The 21,969-nt window shown below is 36.8% G+C and overlaps 1 protein-coding gene across 1 annotated transcript in view; it reads right to left on the reverse strand.

Annotated features, from left to right (window-relative positions):
- Window positions 1–21,969, reverse strand: part of LOC150096673 (twitchin-like) — a 2,440,784-nt gene that overhangs the window by 2,310,898 nt on the left and 107,917 nt on the right. The window contains exon 8 of the mRNA XM_090408679.1: window positions 7,576–7,872. Coding sequence (XP_090264805.1) covers window positions 7,576–7,872 — 297 coding nt within the window. The remainder of the gene's footprint in view (window positions 1–7,575; window positions 7,873–21,969) is intronic.

Raw genomic sequence — 21,969 nt, forward strand, 5'->3', positions numbered from 1 at the left:
GCGAGAAACTGTTAAAACAGACACACACATACACACACACACCCACAGCTTGGGAGTACGTGACAAGGTTGGCGTCGTTCGTCAGTCAGATGATTGCCGGGCGTTGACCTTAAAATTTTAATATTTTTATGTAAAATGAGGCTTGAAATTGCAGACTTTGTTATATCGAAGCTTTGTTACCAGAGGTTACATTAACCGAGGTATGACTGTAATAATATGGCGGAAAAAGATCTGAAATTAATTTATGGACCATATTGCTAGAACTGTCTTCAAATTAATTCTGTATGAACAATCCTCTTTGATTATTTATTGTTATGATTATTATTACACAAGCATATCCCTAGGGTCCAAAGACTCATCACATGAGACCCATGCTAATCATTATTCATAAAATGCATATCATAACCTCTCCTTAAACTCATAAACTGCCAAAGCATTTATGTCCACCTTTGGCAACCAGTTTTGTGCATTCACAACTCTCCAAGAATAAAACCTAATAATCATGCCCTTGCTAACCACACTTCCAAGGATGACTCCTTATTCATGCTTGTCCAAATGCTAAAGAACATATGTTTGGCATCTATTCTATAGATGTATAGTAGCTTATGTCATATTCCCTGTTTTCTATTCATCAGCTCAATTTTTTAAACTATAAGCGTTCAGTCTATGTTTGCAAGATGCATTCCACAGACTAGTAACTGGCCTCAATAATCTAGATGGGATTACATCAAAACCCTTTACAAAAAGGAATAATATAAAATAAATAATATATTATAATTTTATAACATAATATAAAATTACCTCCATTTGACAATGTGTTTATGTGTGCGTGTTGAACCTACATATGAGAGGTCACAAAAACCTATACATATGGGTGCTATTGTGTGGACATATGACTGGTCACATCACTTCCCTCATTAAATCACTGTTGAGTAGTTGAAGAGAAAGAATCTATTAACATGTTTCTTGAAAGGCTCAGCATTTTCAAGAAATTCTTAATAGATTTTCTCATTCCATTTAACTGTCAACATCCATCTCCTGAATTCCTTGGAACAGAGTGTGGATCTTGATAATTGGCTGCTCATATTCTTACAAGTGTAGAAGAAAGCAAAAAAAACTGTAATGGAAGTTTAATATAGTGGAGAAATGCTGATAAAACCTTTAAGGAATGTGTACTAGACATATTTATAGATACTTAATACAGAATTTTACTTAAAAACTCCAACATATGTCATCCAGAGTAACATGGACATTATCAGAGAGACAGACTGGTAACTACAATCAAAAAATGAATTATAATTACTTATAATTAGTGCAATGAGTGCAGGTTTAGTGATTATTATGGGGGGTTTTAATTATGGTGATATCAACTGGAAGGAGGAAATATCATGTAGCAAAAAAGGAAATGGAGTTCATACATCTTCTATGAGATAATTACTTGAAACAGCACATAACTGAAGGGACACGTGGTGTGAGAGTGTTGGACCTGGTTATTGGTTCAGAAGTTATATGCATAAGTAAGGTGTCCTAGTTACCTCCAATTGGTGAAAGCGATCATGTGGTATTGACTTGGGAGGTTGCAAAATCTGGATTTTTCTGTTAAGAAGGGATATATACGGAACTACAGGTTAGGCAATTATAACAAGCTTCGAAGTGAGCTTGCAGCCATCCCATGGCAGAACATATTGCCAGGGAAAGATGTTAGCAATGCATGGGATAAAATCAGCGGGGAATCTGAAGAAAGCAATATCAGATTGTGTACCCATGGTCAGGAAGACAAACAAGGCAGGCGTTAGATGGATGAGCAGTAGTATCAAGCTTGATCTGCAAAAAAAGAAAATGTTATGAAGAATGTACAAGGAGAAATGCGATCAGTACACCCATGAGCAGTACAAGGCTCAAGCTAGGAAGGTTACCAACATAGTAAGAAAAGCTAAATCAGATTATGAGAAGACTTTAGCCAATGAGATCAAGGGTAATCCTGAGGAGTTCTTCCGCTATGTATGAAGTAAAAGGAAGAATGACTTCGGAAGGATAACTTTAGTGGGTGCTGATGGTATTGAGGTGACAAAATCAGATGTAATAGTCGAGTTACTGAGTGATCACTTTTCAAAAGTCTATCACACAAGTGAGGATATCTCTGTACCTGTAGCAATAACTAATGTGAGAATTGAAGCTAAAAAATCAGAAGTATTTAATATATTGCAAAATTTAAATACAAACACTGCTGTAGGTTTAGATGGAATATCAGCTCGGGTGTTGCGTGAATGTGCAAAGGAATTGTCAACCCCTCTTACTTAAATATTTAACTTAAGTTTGAACTCTGGTATGGTCCCTAGGGAGTGGAAGTTAGGCAAAGTGGCTCGTTTGCATAAGGGTGGCTCTAAAACTGTGCTAGTTAATTGCAGACCAATCACCATCTCAGGAGTGGTGGTAAAAGTATTGGAAAAGTTGGTTAAAGACAAAATTCAAGAATGGGTGGATCAGGATATGATACTCTAAAGTGGCCAACATGGTTTTGTTAAAGGTAGATCCTGCCTTAACAATCTATTAACTTTTCATAATAGAATGACATCTGAGTTGGACAAAGGAACTGGCTACACAGTGGTACTTCTGAATTTTGCTAAGGTTTTTGACAGGATACCCCATGGAACACTGTTAAGCAAATTGGAGCAGATGAGAATGGATACTAAATTGGTGATATGGATAGGAGAATGGCTTAGGATAGGTTACCAGAAGGTTCTGTATGGAGGACCAAGTTCCAGGATGAGGCAGGTGACCAGTGGTGTGCCTCAGGGCTCTGTGCTTGGGCCATTGTTGTTTAATTTGTATATAAATGATATAGGAAATGGCTTAAAGGGAGATATTCAGTTGTTTGCTGATGATGCAAAGTTGGGTAGCACAATAAAAAATCAAGCTGATGTTGAAAGTTTGCAGGATGATTTAAATAAACTGGTAGAATGGGCAAAAGATAATGGATGTTAATTCAATGTGGAAAAGTGTAAAGTCTCATGCATTTTGGGATTAAAGATTACCAGCTGTGTACTACATTGATGGAACAGTACTCCAAGAGATTGATGTGGTTAGGGACTTAAGGGTGTTGGTAGATAGGAAGATGAAGTTCAGGGGACACATTGCAAAGGTGTCCAAGATTGCACATAGGATTACTTGGTTGTTGAGGAACACACTGACATCCAGAGATAAAGAGATTATTATTCCCCTTTATAAAGTGTTGATACTTCCACATTTGGATTACTGTGCTGAGGTCTGGTCACCTGGATTCCTTGGAGATGAGGAGGCTGTGGAGAAGGTTCAGAGAAGAGTGACTAAGTTGGTGAGTGATATAAAAAATGCTTGCTATACTGATAGATTGAGAGCTTGTGGATTGCAGAGGTTGGTTGATATGTGGAAAAGAGGGGATATGAGAGAAACATTTAAATTACTGAAAGGTTCTTATAGGATTGATGCAGGGCTAATGTTTCAGCTGTGTGATAGTGATGGAAGAACAAGAAGTATCTCTGGAAATTAAAGAAGAGTGTGGTTAATAAGCGTATAAGAACAAGGTTTTTTGCCTGGAGGGTGGTGAATGAGTGGAATTCATTGCCTGACTTAGTTGTGAGCTCTTTGTCTGTAAATGAATTCAAGAAGAGATATGACAGATATTGTTTTGCTAGTTTGGGTCTCCTGCGATGAGTTTACTGACTCCATGGAGATACCCGTAATAATAATAATAAGAAGAAAGAGTAATGTAAAATGTGATTACCTGCTCATATTTTGGTCACAGCTCAGTTGACAGGATTACACTAACAGAGTTTAAAGGAACAATTGTAAATGTTTCTGAAGATTAAATAAGCTAAAAAAAATTATTATAATTCATTTTTTAAATGTACACTGGTGCCCAAAAGCTAAGGACGAACTATATTTTTACCTATATATGAAAAAATATACAGGTAAAAATATATCATCCATCTCATTCCTACCTTATTTAACCTTCTCACCCTTCGAATATACTTAGACATTGTATCTACTAGATAGTTTTTGAAAATCCCCAAAGCTGCATTGATCTCTTTTACAGCTAACTCCTCATTCCATGCTACGCCCGCAAGCTGTCTCCTGAGCTCTTTATAATCACCCCCCCTTGTAGTTCCACATATACCCTTTTCTCACAAGGGTCCTCGCATTGCTGGCAACCACCCAGGTAATCACCTCATGGTCACTCTCACCAATTGGTGGATGATTTGGCACATCATTTATAATTACATCCTCTGATGAGATGACCAAATCCAAGACCCTTAATCCTCGTGTGCCCTCTGTTACATACTGTCTGAGGTAGTTATCCCTCAAAAACTCAAGAAACTCATTTTCTTTACTTCCAGTTGCTATTTCATCATTCCAGTCTGTATAGCCATAATTAAAATTGCTCATAATGATCAACATTTTCTTATTTGCTTGACTAATTTGATTATACATTTCATTATCACCACCATACACATTACCTGGTCTATAACAACATCCAACCAAGTATTTGATTCCATACACCTCTATCTCACACCATACCACCTCAAAACCACTGAGACTATTTCACTCTTGCATCTCTACTTTGTATGGACATAACTCTTTCTCTATCATCAATAGCACTTCCCCTCCCTTTTTACCCCTTCTATCCTCACAAAACACATCATATCCTTCCATCTCTATTCCTGTCAGGATGTCGTCCTCTTCCAACCATGTCTAACTTATTCCGACAATCTTTGGGTGAACAGATGCAATTAATGCAACCATTTCATCTGCCTTGTTTCTTATACTTCTAGCATTTGTATACAAACACAACAGTTCATTCTGGATCTACAGATAGTTCCACTGATACCACTTATTCGATGTGATCTCTCCATGCTCAACTGGGGCCATTTCCCTTTCTGCTTATTCATTTTAAAACCCTTCTCAATTCCAACTTATTCCCCTTGATCCCAGGTCATCACATTTCTTTCCTGTCTACACATGCTCTCACCTACTCTCGGAGCATCCACCTTCCTCATGCTGTGTACCCCTGTCCATGCTGAGCCTCAACGTTTCCCTGCTCCTCTTGCACACCCATTCTCTCATTTTCTATACTCATACCACTCACTTTCCCATTTATAACCACCTCTTCAATCTCTCCTGTCTTATTCTCCTGCTCTTCCATATCACTTCCCGCTTTATCTGATTCATTCTCTCTCACTCTACTCACTTCTCTACCTTCCAGCAGCAGTCTCTTCAAGCGACTCACATCATAACCACTCAAATGCAGTCCACTGCTCCCATACAGTTTTCTTCCTTCAAACTCATTCCACACATTAACAAACTGTACTCCCATCTCTTCACACATTTCCGCCAGCATATCATTCATAATCCTTGCTCTCCACCTCATCCCACTACAGTCATACCTAGGCTGACTACCCTTCCTGTCACATTATTCTCTTTTATCCTTCTAAGCAGCCTCCTGACATCCATTCTGACTTGCTCTTTGTCCTCTGTCAAATCATTTGTGCCAATTAAAACCATCAAGTGCTTTGCTTGCTACCTCCTCATATACAATGCCTCAATCGCTCTACTCATTTTACCGCCTGGAAAACATACCTTGTGCATTCTATCCTCTAGCACACCTTTAATAATGAAGTTGCCATACAACGCCACTCGCTCATCTTTCATTAACTCTTTCGTGCCATCATGATTAGTTTTAATAGTTTTTACCCGAATTTTCTTAATTTCATTCCACATCCATTTCATCTCTTTCCTCATCCAATCCAATTCAACTTCCGAATTTCACGTCACATTCTCTCTATCATTCATTCTTTCTAATTTTCTAACTCTCCACACCCTCTTCTCACTTTCACTCTCATTCATCCTTCTGTGCTTCCGCACTTTCAGTCCAACATGCGTCAGACTTTTGCTATCATTCATTCTTTCGATTTTTTCCAGTTTCGATTCCTGCATCACGCCGTTTCCAGTTTCATTCATTCCCTCAATTTCGTTTCCTTCCACCACTCTCGCCTCACTTTCGTCCTTATTAACATCCATTATGATTTTTAAATCACTCGTTTTCTTTTTGACTGATTTTTTAACATTCTTTCGCCTCTCTCTCTCTCTCACACACCATCCTTCTCTTTCGAATGTGCACTCATTTTCCCCGTGACATTCTTGCTGCTAACACTTTCTGTCATAAAATTTCATATTTGCATTCATCAATTCCTCATTCAGGTCACACTTTGCACACACCCTCCTTCCATCCGCCCTAAACATCCACAATTCATTTATGTAATCGAAAGAATACATATAACACACCTTGCACTTAATGAAACAACTGAAGTAAGTTAAAGTCATGGAATGGCAAAGCCGCCGTCATGTTTAATCTGCCAGCTACCACTCTAAAGTATAATAAAAACAAATTCATAATTAAGTTTAAGCAAAACAAAATCCCCCACACTAATAGTAATGGTAGTGCACAACTTTTGCAGCAGCTCTTACTCAAACAAACACTCATAGATACTTAATATATCATAGTTTCAATATATTTATATATCAATATAATCAATATATATCAGTATATTTATATATTTATATAGTTTCAATAATTTCAATATATCAAATATATCAAAGTTTTATTTACTGAAATAAATAAATTTTATTTAAATAAAATTCTATATTTTTTCTTCGTGTATAAGTCATATAAGTATCTATAAATAACAGTACTCATGAAAAAGTGACAGGAGGAAGTTAGTCAGTCAGGGGGAGTTCACCTATTAGGTGGATTGTCATCTTCAGTAAGAAATCAAGGATTAATAGGGTGGTTTGGGGTACATGACCCAAGATGTGAGAACAATATTCTAGGATTTTCTAGAAAAATATTATAGGATTTAGAATTTAAGTGTTACAAGTTGTCAGGGAAAAAAAAAAAAGCAGTGTTTTGAACAAAAAAAAGAATACCTATTTTTTTGAAGCCTGAACATGCAATAGATGTGATATGTTTATAGAAAAAGCTACTAGGTTTCATCTCATTACGTTCAAAATGTGAGAGAGCTTTTTAATTTTTTTTTCAAATGTAAAGATTCCCAATCAACTTAATTTAAATTAATATGTTTGCGTTAAACTCTTCAAAATATGTGAAACAATAATTTTTAGGCATACTGAGTTACAATCTAGATTTAATACAAATGTCCACGGAGGGTACACTTCCTAGCTAGGACTGTAAAGGTTAGTCTATTACTTTGTGTTACTAGAATGATTGTTACAATTTATATTGTATCCTTATAGATCTCCGTTATAGAAACTGAATATTGGAAGTATTAAACTGTTCTTTATTTAATTACCGTGCTGTTTTCATTCCATTAAACATCTAACAAGATTAACCAACATATCACACAATCATGAATTATAAAATGTTATCTGTAGTATTATTGTTGTCTAATTCAATGGAAAGAAAACCTCAAAATTTTAAAAATAGAAAATACACATGTGAGAATGATCAATTATACATCTTATCTTCAGCAAAATCCATTCCTGTCAGTTATAATTTTTTTTATAAAAATAAAAAATTACCTTCAACATCAACTGGAATGCTCTGAGATGTTACTTCTCCTTTTTCATTTTTGGCTGTCAATTTATATGTGCCTTTATCCTTTGCAGATGGTTTGTCAATCTCCAAAGCAACAGCATATTCACCCTTAGCAACCTCTTTAATTTTAACAACATGTTGGGCATCTTCTCGAACGGCTGAATTTTCCTTGTACCATGTGCATTTTGGTTTAGCACCAGACTGCACATGGCATTCAATGACCACTTTCTTGTTTATCTCTTTATAAATAATTTTTGGTTTTTCTCGTATAACAGGAGCCACTACAAAAATAAGGTCAAAATAATCAGTTTTAAGAAAAAAATATTCTCTTAAAGATGTTCTTATGAATAACAGAGACAGCAATTTAACGTATAAATTAAACCTATTTCACTTAGAGATACTTGAATAAAAAAAAAGCAAAGTAAATTACAGGTGTAAACAGCAATATCCCTAAAACAGATCCCTGAAGAACACCACTAGTGACTTTCCTCTTGTGGGATATGACACTGGGGAGTTCTTTCACTTGGTTGAACAGTGGGAAGGAGTGATGACAAGAGGCCATCCCTGGAAGTTACGAAAGGAAACTGTGAGCAAGAGGGTGAGGAGTGGTTTCTTTGCATGGAATGCATTGCCTGATGGAGTGGTGAGAGCAAGAACGGTCAATGAGTTCAAGGAGTGGTATGATAGACTTTGTGTTTCTTGGGGGGGGGGGACCTCCCCTCGATGAGTCTTGATAGACTTTGTGTTTCTTAGGAAGGACCTTCCCCGATGAGTCTTTTGACTCCATGGAGGCCTGAATAATAATAATAATAAAATAAATAATAATAATAATATTGCTACCCCATACACAACTTGCTGATACCTATCATATAGTCAATCTCCAATGCAATGCACTGGTCTAAAATCCAATCACATCTGCTTTAGTTTGACTACCAACTTATCATGTGATCATCTATCAAAATCCTTTGTAAAATCTAAGTACACCACTATATCCATCTCCTTCAGTCAATGCAGCTTTCACCTTATTGTAATAAGTATGTAGATTACTAAAACACTATCTCCTTTTAGCAAATCCATGCTGTCCATTAAAGATAATACCACTATTGCTAAACCAATTCTGGATCCTAGTTCTCACTAACCTATCCTCTTGAACCACAACCAAGTTTGGCTAATATTTAATGCTCGAGTTCTGTCATCTCCCTTATGAAATGTACATCTTGATTTCATTCCACACTTTTGGAGCTTGACCCAATGTTAGACCATAATAAACAAATATGTCAAAGCAGATGTCAAATCCCCAGCACATTCCGTCAAAATATGTGCTAATATATCATCAAGTCCCACGGCCTTATTATTATCAAGCTCAACTCCCCATATACCTCTTGTTCACTCACAGTCAGTCTCTTCTCCTCATCATCCTCTGCTGTCAAACTTTACATGATGTTAAATTCATAAGGATGAAAGACCTTTATGAACTTATTAAATATCTCAAATATATACTTTGCAGCAGTTGTTTTTACAGCATTTTCTCTAATCAATGTCATCCTACCATAAATATTTTTTTTCTGTCCTCACTACATATCAAAAGTACTCAACAGTTGGATGTTTTTCCACTTGGTTATAGTTTTTCCAAGTGTAAGCAAAGAAATTTTCCACCTAAAGTATTTTCAGGACTGGGGCAACTCGTACATAGAAGCCAATGACTTCACATCACTTGCCTTAGTATCCCATAATGCAAAGCATATATCCTTGTGGATATGTATAATGCTATGAATTATGGAAAGGATCACTACCCAGACTGGTTTAGATGTTTGTTGAGGCCTCATCAGTGGGAGCCAGACCCAGAGATGATACTAAGGTTGAAGTAGAGCAGAAGTTATATTTTCATATACAAGTAACCAAACTGTCTCACACCTTATTATTAAAATACTCTGAATTAGAGAAAGGTCAAAAACGGTCTGGGTACCTTCCCATAATGCACAGCATTATACATGTCTGCAAGGATATGAGCTTTGCCTTATGGGATACTAAGGCAAGTGATGTGAAGTCATTAGTTTCTATATATGAGTTACTCCAGTCCTGAAAATACTTTAAGTGCAAACTTTCTTTGTTTACACTTGGATATTATTATTATTTGTAACCTCCAGGGAGTACAAAGACTCATCGAGAGAGGACATCTACTCTACAACTCTGTCTCCACCACTCAATCCACCAACTGACCACAACTACACCAATGCCATCTATCGCTGACCACCACCACTAGTATATCCACAGACAATCACAAATGTCCATGTCCACGACAGGATTCGAACCCGCAGCCTTTTGGCTGGGGGACGGATACTGTACTTTAACAAGAAATTATATCAAGTATATAATTTCTTGGTATCTTTCATTTATAGTATAACCAAGTGGGAAAACTTCCAACAACTATCTCTAATCCAGAGAACTGTTTTTTTTTTTTTTTAAGCTTCATTAGCTATTTTCGTCTATGTGTGGTCCCCACAAATGAAAGCGAAAGGTAATTATAAACCAATAGTGGATTTTGTACCATGGGGATGTGGGATAAGGATTTTTTTTTTTCATTTTTATCAATTTTATATATTTTTTGTAATTTTTTAAATTTATTTTTACGTAATTCAGAAACACTGCTCTACAGAACAAACATAGAACTTCTTCCACTTCTGACTTCCAATAAGAGGGGCAGTGGTCTCACACTAGGGGATGAAATTCATCTCCCACCTAAAGACAATCCCAAACATCCATGCCCACAGCAGTATTCAAATCCATGACCCATTGATTGGAGTGCAGGTATGCAAACCACTTGGCTAACCATGCTGGCAAATTACTGATGGTCATAGTGTACTTTTGTTATACTTAACAATTGAATCATCCTCCTTGTCTGTTTTTTGTACTCCTCATGAAATTGATTATTACCACCCAGTTTATGTTACCTCCATAATACATTCTTTCTCTGTAAGGCATGTTTAATCTCTCCTTTTTCTCCATTCATCCATTTCACACCTATCATTTTCTTGGATTTAGCAAGAGCATTTGACGGGGTGCTGCATGGTGGGCTGATGTTTGGGTTGCAGCACATGGGTTTGGATGTCAGGTTGGTCAATTGCATTCAGGATTGGCTGTCTGATGGGTATCAAAGAGTTGTGTGTGGTGGGGTGTTTCAGAGAGGCAGGGGGGTTGCGGGTGGTATATCACTTGTATGATATATCATTGCAAAGGTCACTCAGTAACTCAACTATTTTATCTGCTTCTGTCACCTCGTGACCATCAGCACTCATTAAGGTTATTCTTCCATAGCCATTCTTCCTCTTACTTGCCACATAGTGGAAGAACGTTTTTGGGATTTCCTTTAACCCACTTAGCTAATTTCTTCTCATAATCTGATTTTGTGACTCTTGCATTGTTCATGAGATTGTTGGTCTCCTTTCATCTTATATATACCCTCCACAGCATTTTCTTTTTCTGAAGCTCATGCTTAATGACATTATTCACCCATCTAATTCCTACTTGATTAACCCTCCTTACATGAGGTATACAATTTAATATAGCTTCCTCTAGATGCGCCTTTAATTATCTCCCATGCACTACTAATATCCTTCCCTTGCAGGGATTTATTCTACTGCTCACCTTTAGCTTCCTACTAAGCCTTTCATAATCACCTAAGTTTAACATATATCCCCTTCTTGACAGAATATTCCTCAATTTTTAAAATCTCCCAAGTCAAGTTGCCATGGTCATTTTTCCCAATCGGAGACAATGTGACCACCTTAGTTATGGTTAGTACTTCTGATCCTATGACCAGCTCCAATACACTATTCCCCTCCATCACATGCTGCCTGATATAATTATCTCTCAGTAGGTGTATAAATTCTATTTCCTTCCTGCTGTATGATCTTTCTACCTTCCAATCTATATTTCCACAGTTGAAGTCCCACGTAATAATTACTGTACCTGTACTCATTGTACTAATTTGCCGATGCACATCTTCCAGATCATCACTGGAACCCCCTGGCCTATAGCAGCAACCAACTGTATATTTTGTCTTATTGGCCTTGATCTCAAACCAGATTGCTTCAAATGAACACTCACTCTCCTGCCTACACCTATTCTTTTTGGTTCCAATTCATCTGCTATAATCAGCAGTACCCATCCCCCATCCTATCTTCCCTGAAAATCTAAACCCTTCACATTCTATCCTTTTAATTACATTATCTACTCTGAGCCATGTCTTACTAATGCCTATAAGATTTGGTGACATTGCACTACCCAATGTCAAAAACTCCTCCCTCTTGTTCCTAACATGGAGTCTGGAGAAGATAATGATAGGTATAGAAACAGTGACAATGCTTTGATTCTTTATATTAATGCCAAGAGTATCTGGATAAAAGAAGATTAGCTGGTGGTACTGATAGCATCAGCCTGTCCAAAGATTATTGGGATCTCTCTGACATGGTTGACAGAATATGATATACTGACAAGAATAGAATTAGCAGGAGTATAGCATTTTTCAATGGGATAGGAAGGGCAAACAAGTATGGGGTACTTATGATAAACAATGACTCCTCTCAGATTGGAGAATTTGAAGGACAATGGCATTAACAGTTTTGAAAATGGTGTGAGGTAGATGTGGGCAGGATAGGATATTTAGTGGGTGTTGCTATAAGCTGGAGAGCATACAGGGTGAAGAGCAGGAGCTTGGTGAGAGCCAAAAGAATGAGTGTTATGGGATTGTTTTGTTATGTTAACTACAGCAGTATAAACTGGGAAGAAGAAACTGCATGTAGTAACTGAATTCTTGAGGGACAAATGTCATAGCCAACATGTAGTAGAAGAAACACAAGATTCAAGAGTTTTATATTTGGTCATAGCATCAGAAGATCTGATTATAACTGAGATGGCATCTCTGCCACCAGTTGCAGAGAGTAACTATGTGGTTTTGACTTAGAAGATGGGCAGACATGCAGGAGTATGAAAGAGAAAAGAATGTATGTAGAATTATATGGCAGTGATTATAATAATCTTAGATATCAGCTTAGGGCAGTTCCATGGATGGAGGAATTGAAAGGATGAGATATCACCTGTACTTGGTAACTTGTGAAGGAATATTATTGGTAGCAATAGCAAGTTGTATACTGCGATTGAAGAAAAGAACACAATTTGGTGTAAAGTGAATGACAAATAATACTGAATGAGAACTGCAAATAAAAAAGAGGCTATAGGAGATATATATGAAGATGGGTGGAGAGTAGATGCATGAAGAATATAACCTTCAGACCAGGAGAGTGACCAGCTTGGTATGGAAGGCAAAACTATAATATGGGAAGAGGTTGTCCCTGAGATAAAAATAAAATCCTAAGGAAATCTTTCATTATGTGGCCAGTGAGAGGAGAAATGACCATAGAAGTATGACATTGTTGGATAAAAATGGGAATAGGGTGACTGATGCAAAAGACATTTGTTCAATTAACACTTTATTGGAGTATTTCATCGTGGAGGAGCAGGTTTTAATACTAGATTGGGCATATTCAAGGTTTAGAAATGCAACAAGAGAGTGTGTTTTAAATACTGAGTAGTCTGAATGTCAATAAAGCAATGGGACTAGATGGTATTTTTGTCATGGGTTTTGAAAGAATGTGCTAAAGAATTGAGAGCTCCGTTGACCTGGCTTTTCAATGAAATCTGGCCATTTCATTTCATTTTCAATGAAATGAAAGGTGACCAAAAAATGGAAGGAGGGAAATATAGTGCCTCTGCTATCATCCTTATGTATTGAAAGTGTCAAACTATAGTTCAGTTTGTATATCATCAGTACTTGTCAAGATTTTGGAGAAATTAGTGAGGAATCATTGACAGCATTGAGCAGATGAGGATAATGTTATCTGTGTGAGTCAGCATGGATTTGTTAAAGGAAGCTCTTGTTTTAGTAATATAAATGCCTTTTATAATAAAGTGACAAGAGCAGTTAATGAACGATGATGACGGCAGACAGGGTACCACATGATAAGCTGATATTTAAGTGTTGTAGCACATGGGTTTAGATTTTTAAATCATCCGTGCAGTTAGCCTAGTGGCTTTACACTTCACAACCATATGCCTAGAGAAGGAGTGTCCTAGGTTCGATTCCCATCGACAACATGAGGAGCTTAAGGATCTTCCTCAGCCATAGCCAATTTAGCAGGTCTTGGGCGTGGACAGCAGGGTTTTTTCTGCCAGTTTATCTGGGGTCCCACAAGCAGGCAAACTGGCCCTGTGAACACACAGGGATATATTCAGGAATACATAAAGGCATAGGGCTGACCATTTTATCCTCTTATTTCGGTTACGAAATCCAAGCATGCTTGGAAGGTTGTGGGTCTTAAAAGCCTGTTAAACCCATTGGGATAGGGTACGATTTTTAAATCATTTTTGGACTACTCTTTTTAACCATCTCCTTCTTAATGATCCTACAAATTTTGATTATATGATATAATTCTTAGAAAAAAATAAAATCTTTTAATTTATCGAAAATTAGAATATCGGAGGCAAATTCTCGCAGGTAAGCTTAGATCAGTCTAGGTCGTTAGGTCTGGATTATTTTTAGTTTTTTTTTTTATTATATGGAAATAACTCCCCCATACAAAACTTGTTGATACCTATCCGATAGCCAGTCTCCAATCCAATGCACCAATCAAATATTCAACCCCATCTGCTCTAGTTTGACTGTCAACCTATCATGAGGTACTGTATCAAAAGCTTTGGGAAATCCAAGTGTATTACTGTGTATCCTTTTCCTCTGTCCAAGGAAGCAGTCACTTTATTGTAATAAGTAAGTAAATTTCTAAAACATGACCTCCCTTTAGCAAATCCATGCTGTCCATCAAAGATTATACCATTGTTATCAACCCAACTCTGGATCCTAGTTCTCACAAGCTTCTCCAACAACTTAACCAACACCTGACACACACAGATAGGCCTATAGTTTGATGCTTGAGTTTGATCACCTCCTTTATGAAGTGGCACAATCTTGCCCTCTTTCCACTCCTTAGGAACTTGACTGAGTGCAAGACTCATATTAAAAAAAATATGTCAAGGCAGGTGTCAACTCTTTGGCACATTCCTTCAGAATACGCGGTGATATATTTTCAAGTCCCACAGCCTTATTAATAAATTACTCTAGTTTACTCAACTCCCTATACACCTCTTGCTCACCTACAGTCAGTCTCTCCTCCCCATCATCAACTGCTCTCAATCCCTGCATGAAGTCACATTCACAAGATTGAAAGATCTTTATGAACTGCTCATTAAGTATCTCCACCACACATTCTGCACCAGCTGTCTTTATACCATTTTCTCCAATCAATGTCAATCTTCCATAATTATTCTTTCTTTTGCTGGCTACATATCGAAAGAACTCCTTAGGATTCATTTTGGCTTCATTAGCCAACTGCTGTTCATACCTCTCTTTAGCTACCCTCACCAACCAAGTCACCCTATTTGGTTGGTCTTTGTAGACCTCATGGAATTGGTTATTTCCACTTCTCTTATGCTGCCTCCACAATGCCCTTTTTCTCTGTATCGTATGCTTAATCTCTTTATTCATCCATCTCACACAGGATGACATCCTGACAGGAATAGAGATGAAAGGGTATGATGTGTTTCGTGATAGAAGGGGTAAAAAGGGAGGGGGAGTGCTATTGATGATAGAGAAAGAGTTATGTCCATACAAGGTAGAGATGCAAGAGGGAAATAGGGCCAGTGGTTTTGAGGCAGTATTGTGTGAGATAGCGGTGAATGGAATCAAATACTTGGTTGGATGTTGTTACAGACCAGGTAATGTGGATGGTGGTGATAATGAAATGTATAATCAAATTAGTCAAGCAAATAAGAAAATGTTGATCATTATGAGCGATTTTAATTATGGCTATACAGACTGGAATGATGAAATAGCAACTGGAAGTAAAGAAAATGAGTTTCTTGAGTTTTTGATGGATAACTACCTCAGACAGTATGTAACAGAGGGCACGCAAGGATGGAGTGTCTTGGATTTGGTCATCTCATCAGAGGATGTAATTATAAATGAGGTGTCAAATCATCCACCAATTGGCGAGAGTGACCATGAGGTGATTACGTGGGTGGTTGCCAGCTATGTGAGGACCTCTGTGAAAAAAGGGGAATATCTGGAACTGCAAGGGGGGTGATTATGAAGAGCTCAGGAGACAGCTTGCAGGTGTAGCATGGAATGAGGAGTTAGATGGAAAAGAGATCAATGCTTGGGGGATTTTCAAAAACTATCTAGTAGATGCAATGTCTAAATGTATTCCAAGGGTAAGTTATTCATCTAATAAGTAAGTAGTCTAATAATAAGTAGTAATAATTCATCTAATAATAAGTAGGTGTGAGATGGATGAATAAAGAGATTAAGCATGTGATACAGAGAAAAAGGGCATTGTGGAGGCAACATAAGAGAAGTGTAAATAACCAATTTCATGAGGTCTACAAAGACCAGGCCAGGAGGGTGACTTGGTTGGTGAGGGTAGCTAAAGAGAGGTATGAGCAGCAGTTAGCTAAAGAAGTCAAAAAGAATCCTAAGGAGTTCTTTTGATATGTAGCCAGCAATAGAAAGAATGATTATGGAAGGATGACCCTGACTGGAGAAAATGGTATAAAGACAGCTGTTGCAGAATGTGTGGTGGAGATACTTAATGAGCATTTAATAAAGTCTTTCAATCTTTGAATGTGACTTCATTGAGAGATTGAGAGCAGCTGATGTTGGAGAGGAGAGACTGACTGTAAGTGAGCAAGAGGGGAGTTGAGAAAACTAGATATTAATAATGCTGTGATATTTGATAATATATCACCACGTATTCTGAAGGAATGTGCCAGGGAGTTGACACCTGCCTTGACATATTTTTTTAATGCGAGTGAAAGAGGCTTTGGGGTAATAATAATAATAATAATAATAATAATAATAATAATAATAATAATAATCTATCTTATCTTATCTTCATTTATCCACTCAAGGTCTCGGTTCAATTCGCACACTTGGATGTCAGAATGACAACACTACCATCTCTCGATACCAAAGATAAGACTTTCTTATGCCTACCTCAGTTATGATTTGAATCCATTCTGACTAATCATCATTTCTGTCTAGTCATTTCTTTATAATAGCACATATTGCATCATGTTCATATCTTTGAACTTTAATTTTTTGGGTTCAAAAAGAACATTCAGATATATGCATCATAGTCTCTCTCTGAACCCACATCCAGCCCTACATGTAGTATCTATATCATGCCTGCCACAGGCTATATGAGCCTTGGCATGAAAGGCATTTATTCTAGCCCCAGATCTATATACTCCCATCCAGGAAACATTCTTTTTCCTTCATGGACCCAAAGATGTTGAAACAGAATCCTCTCCAAGCCGCTGAAGGGCTTCCCGTTGACTGCGAGATACAGAAGTCTTTCCTATCACTTCCTTTCAGAGAGTTAGAAATAATATGCATTTCATCAGAGGTCCCATGTAGTGTTTTAGTTAATTCGCATTAAATTCAAGGAGTTCTAAAGACAGCTTATTTAAACTGCTGCTGTACTCTGAAACAGTCTTCCCGCTGTTGTATTTCCCAATGAATACAATATACAGGCTTTTAAATCGAATGTTAATAAGTTCCTCCTTTCCCATCCCACTATCCATATACGGTACTAAAGTACTATAGGTTGACCAGCCAACCTCTCGTATATGGGCCCAACATATATAAAAAAAAAAAAAACCTTAGATATTTTAAGTGAGCCTTGGCATGAAAGGCAAAGTATAAAATGGCAACATGAAGATAAGCAACTGGAATATTATGCAGTAGTCTCAGCCAAGATCTAACTGTTACTCCAGTTTGTGACCCTCTGTCACATCAGTAACTGCAAAGTCTCAACCTGGATGATACACCCTTGCAACATGATCACTTAGTAACTCATTGATTTCTTCTGTATCTGTCACTTTCCTACCATCAGTACTGAGTAGTCATTTTCCATAAGTATTCTTTCTGTTACTTGCTACACAGTGAACAAACTCTTTTGGATTTACAGAAATTCAAAAAACTCTTTTAAATTTCTGGATTAAGCAGGAAAAATTAGCTGGCCTACTCAGCTGATTTTCTCTCATGATCTGATTTGGCCTTCTTTGCATACTAGTTAACCTTCTTCCCTGCATTTTGTATTGCTTATTAGGATGTTGATCACCTTTTTCTTTATATTACTTCCCCATTGCTTTTTATTTTCAGCTACTCCTTTATATTGCTACTCATCATTTAATCCCTACTTGATTTATCTTCCTGACCTTGGGTATGATATCTGATACTACCTCTCTCATACAATTTATGAACCATTTCCCATACACTACTGACATTCTCTCATTTTAGCTTCTCAATGATGCAAGATGTATGCTAAGTCTGTCATAATTACCAGCCCTGTAGTTATGCATAAACCCTTTCTTAACTAATAATTATACATGAGTGACTCCCAGAATAAGACTGCATGATCATGTTCCTCTTTCTCTAATCAGGAGAACATTGCTATTAATGTAGTTGTAAATACAGTTTCTGATGCTATTACCAGATCCAGCACTTGCAAACTCTTGACCTTCTGCATCACATGTCGTTTCAGGTCATTATCTTAGTAACTACATAAATTCCATTTCATTGCTGTCATGTACTCTTTCTGTTACCAATGTATACCTCCATAATGGAATTCCTGCATGATAATTGCTTGGCCCCTGCACTCTTTGTGCTAATCTGCTGAAGCATGGCATTCACATCTTCCTCCAGACCCTCAAGTCTATAGTAGCACTCAACAAAGCCTTCAAAATATATAGCCTTTAACATCTCTTTACTATGCAGAAAAAGTGGGGCCAGTTTCAAAACTCACAGGTATTCTATAATTTAATGCACCTCATTTTTTGAATAGTCCAATAGGAAAAAATATCACATCTGTATGAGCATCTTAACTGTGCCAAAAACAGAAGGTTGCACAAATAAATAAGCATTCTTACGAGAGTGGTCTGAAAAGTTCTCGGCCTCGACCATAGAGATGGAAACACTATTGGCAACATTTTTTTTTTGTCTAAGTAGGTAAGTCTGTCATAAGCATCCATGTGAAATTGCAAGTCATTCTATCAAATAGTTTGTTTTATACAGTTGTCTGAAGCAAAATGTTGTCTGTATCCCTTGAAATTGATAAAATTCAGTATCGTGCAGTTATAAAATTCTTTGTAAAAGAAGGTTTAATGCCAAAAGAAATTCATTCGAAGTTCCTTTGCTTCGTTTTTGACAATTAAGAATGGACTGCTGAGTTTAAACATGGCCATACCAGCCTTGAAGATGATCCATATGAAGGACATCCAAAAAGTGTAACAACACCAGAAATCATTGATCGAGTGCACGATATGGTATTGGATGACCAGCAAGTCAAAGTATGCGAAACTGCTGAGACTGTAGGCATTTCAAAAGAACATGTAAGATATATTTTGCATGAAGAAGTGCAAATGAAAAAAGATTTCTCAAGATGGGTGCACACTTGCTCATAGCAGATCAAAGACGCACTCGCATGAAAATCCTTGAACAATGCTTAGAGCATTTTAACAAGAATAAAATTGATTTTGTAGGTTGACTTATTACTATGGATGAGACTTGGATTCAAAATTACACACCAGAATCCAAACAGCACAAAATTACACACCAGAATCAAAACCATAGACAGAAGCAGGTTGTTCAGCACCAAAGAAGACAAAGTCGGTTCCATCACCAGGAAAGATCATGGCATTGGTGTTTTGGAATGCTAAAGGCATTTTGTTTATTAATTATCCTGAAAAGGGTAAAACAATAACTGGGGAATATTATTCTGATCTTTTTACCAGACTAGATGAAAAAAATTCATGAGAAAAGACCCAGTTTGCAGAAGAAAAAAATCATCATCAGGACAATGCACCTGCCCACAAAGGTGTTTCGGCAATGGGAAAATTAAGGGATCTGCACTATGAATTTTTCAAACATCCACCCTATTCCTCAAATTTGGTTCCCTCTGACTTCTATCTCTTCCCAAAACTAAAACTTTTCCTCGCTGGTCAGCATTTTTCTTCGAATCAAGAGGCAATTGATTCGAAGTTGTAGAGGGGTATTTTGCAGATCTTACTCACTACAGAGAGAGGATAATGGCACTGGAGCATCATTGGAATAAATGTATTAGTCTCAAGGGAGATCATGTTGAAAAATAAAAATAATTTTGAAACTATAAATTCGTTTTTTCATTGTTAGGCTGAGAACTTTTCAGGCCACCATCACATAATTTCTTTTTGTATTTCTATGTTATGTATTTAATTTGGTGTAATTTAGCCTTTTTTTTTTTTTTTTTTGGAATATTTTTATTCTGTATAAAGTGAAACTTGATGATTGGTGAGTTCCCTAATTTTTATTTACTTCTTAAAATGCTTTTATTTTCATTTATTATTATTTTTTTAAAGATATCTTAGGTTCTGCAGACAAGATAATTTTTTTTACAAAACTGTGATAGAGTAATTAGTGAGTAAGGGTACTAAATTTTCGAGGGTGGTTTGAAAAGTTCTCAGGATAACAATGAAAAAAACGAATTTATAATTTCAAAATTATTTTTCTTTTTCAACATAATTTCCCTTAAGACTAATACATTTATTCTAGCGATGCTCCAGCACCATTATCCCGTCCCTGTAATGGTTCTCAGTAAGATCTGCAAAATATCCCTCTACAGCTGCAATCACTTCTTGATTCAAAGAAAAACGCTGGCCAGCGAGGAAGAGTTTTAGTTTCGGGAAGAGATAGAAGTTAGAGGGAGCCAAATCTGGGAATGGGGGGAGGGGTTCCAACAATTCATAGTACAGATCCCTTAATTTTCCCATTGCCAAAACACTTTTGTGGGCAGGTGCATTGTCATGATGGAAGATAATTTTTTTCTTCTGCAAACCAGGCCTTTTCTCATGAATTTTTTCATCTAGTCTGGTTAAAAGATCAGAATAATATTCCCCAGTTATTGTTTTATCCTTTTCAAGATAATTAATAAAGAAAATGCCGATGCCATGACCTTTCCTGCAGATGGAACCAACTTTGATTTCTTTGGCACTGAACAACCGGCTTCTGTGCACTACTTTGGCTGCTGTTTGGATTCTGATGGGTAATGGTGAATCCACGTCTCATCCATAGTAATACATTGACCCTCAAAATCAGTTTTATTCTTGTTAAAATGCTCCAAGCACTGTTCAGAGATTTTCATGAAAGTGCGTTTTTGATCTGCTGCGAGCAAGTGTGGCACCCACTTGCTTACATCTTGTGCAAAGCTTTTTCATTTGCAATTCTTCATGCAAAATATATCTTACATGTGCTTTTGAAATACCTATAGCCTCAGCAATTTAACGCACTTTGACTCATCAGTCCTAAAATACCATATTGTGCACTTGATCAATGATTTCTGGTGTTGTTACACTTTTTGGACGTCCTTCATGTGGATCATCTTCAAGGCTGGTACGACCACATTTAAACTCGGCAGCATCAAAAACTAAGGAGAAGAGCCCATAAACTTTTATGAATGTCAAATGAATTTCTTTTGGCATTAAACCTTCTTTTACAAAGAATTTTATAACTGCATGATGCTCAATTTTATCCATTTCAAGGGATACAGACAACACTTTTCCTTCAGACAGTACAAAACAAACTGTTTGGTAGAATGACTTGCAATGACAGATGTACCTATTTAGACAAAAAAAAAATCTTGTCGATAATGTTGCCATCTATTGTTGAGGCTGAGAACTTTTCAGGAAACCCTCGTATATGCATAATAAAAAGTAACAGCTTTTAGAATAAAGCAAACAAGCAAAAAAACAAACAACACTCATCTTGAATGGTACCTGTGGCATGACTATAAATAAAAATTACACGATAACCACAGTAATTAACTTTAATGAAATGAAAGTACAGATATTTCATACTGAAAATAACAGTACATCATTAGTGTATAGAAACAAGCAATCAAAGGAACTGGATTACAAAGTACATACAGCAGTCGGTGGTTTACCAATTAAAAACTGTTGCCATGTGCTAAAAATTAGGATTAATAAAGAATATAATTAAAAATATTATTAAAAAACTATTTTTGATGGTTACATAAGATAAGAATCTCCCAAACTTTGGGTGGGGGGAGAAAATCGTTGTGATTTTGATTTGGGGGATGTAAAAGAGCTTTGCAACTTTCTTTGAAAGGGCATTCATATTTAAACCTGCATCTATGGAGAAGACAAGCTTTATACCACTAAATAAAATATAATATTATATTGTGCCACACCAGACTTTTGAGGTTTTATGTATT

This window comes from Typopeltis vanoorti, chromosome 18 (genome assembly GCF_054136105.1).
Source record: "Typopeltis vanoorti isolate ZY-2024b chromosome 18, IOZ_Tvanoo_1.0, whole genome shotgun sequence".
Taxonomy (NCBI): Eukaryota; Metazoa; Arthropoda; class Arachnida; order Uropygi; family Thelyphonidae; genus Typopeltis; species Typopeltis vanoorti.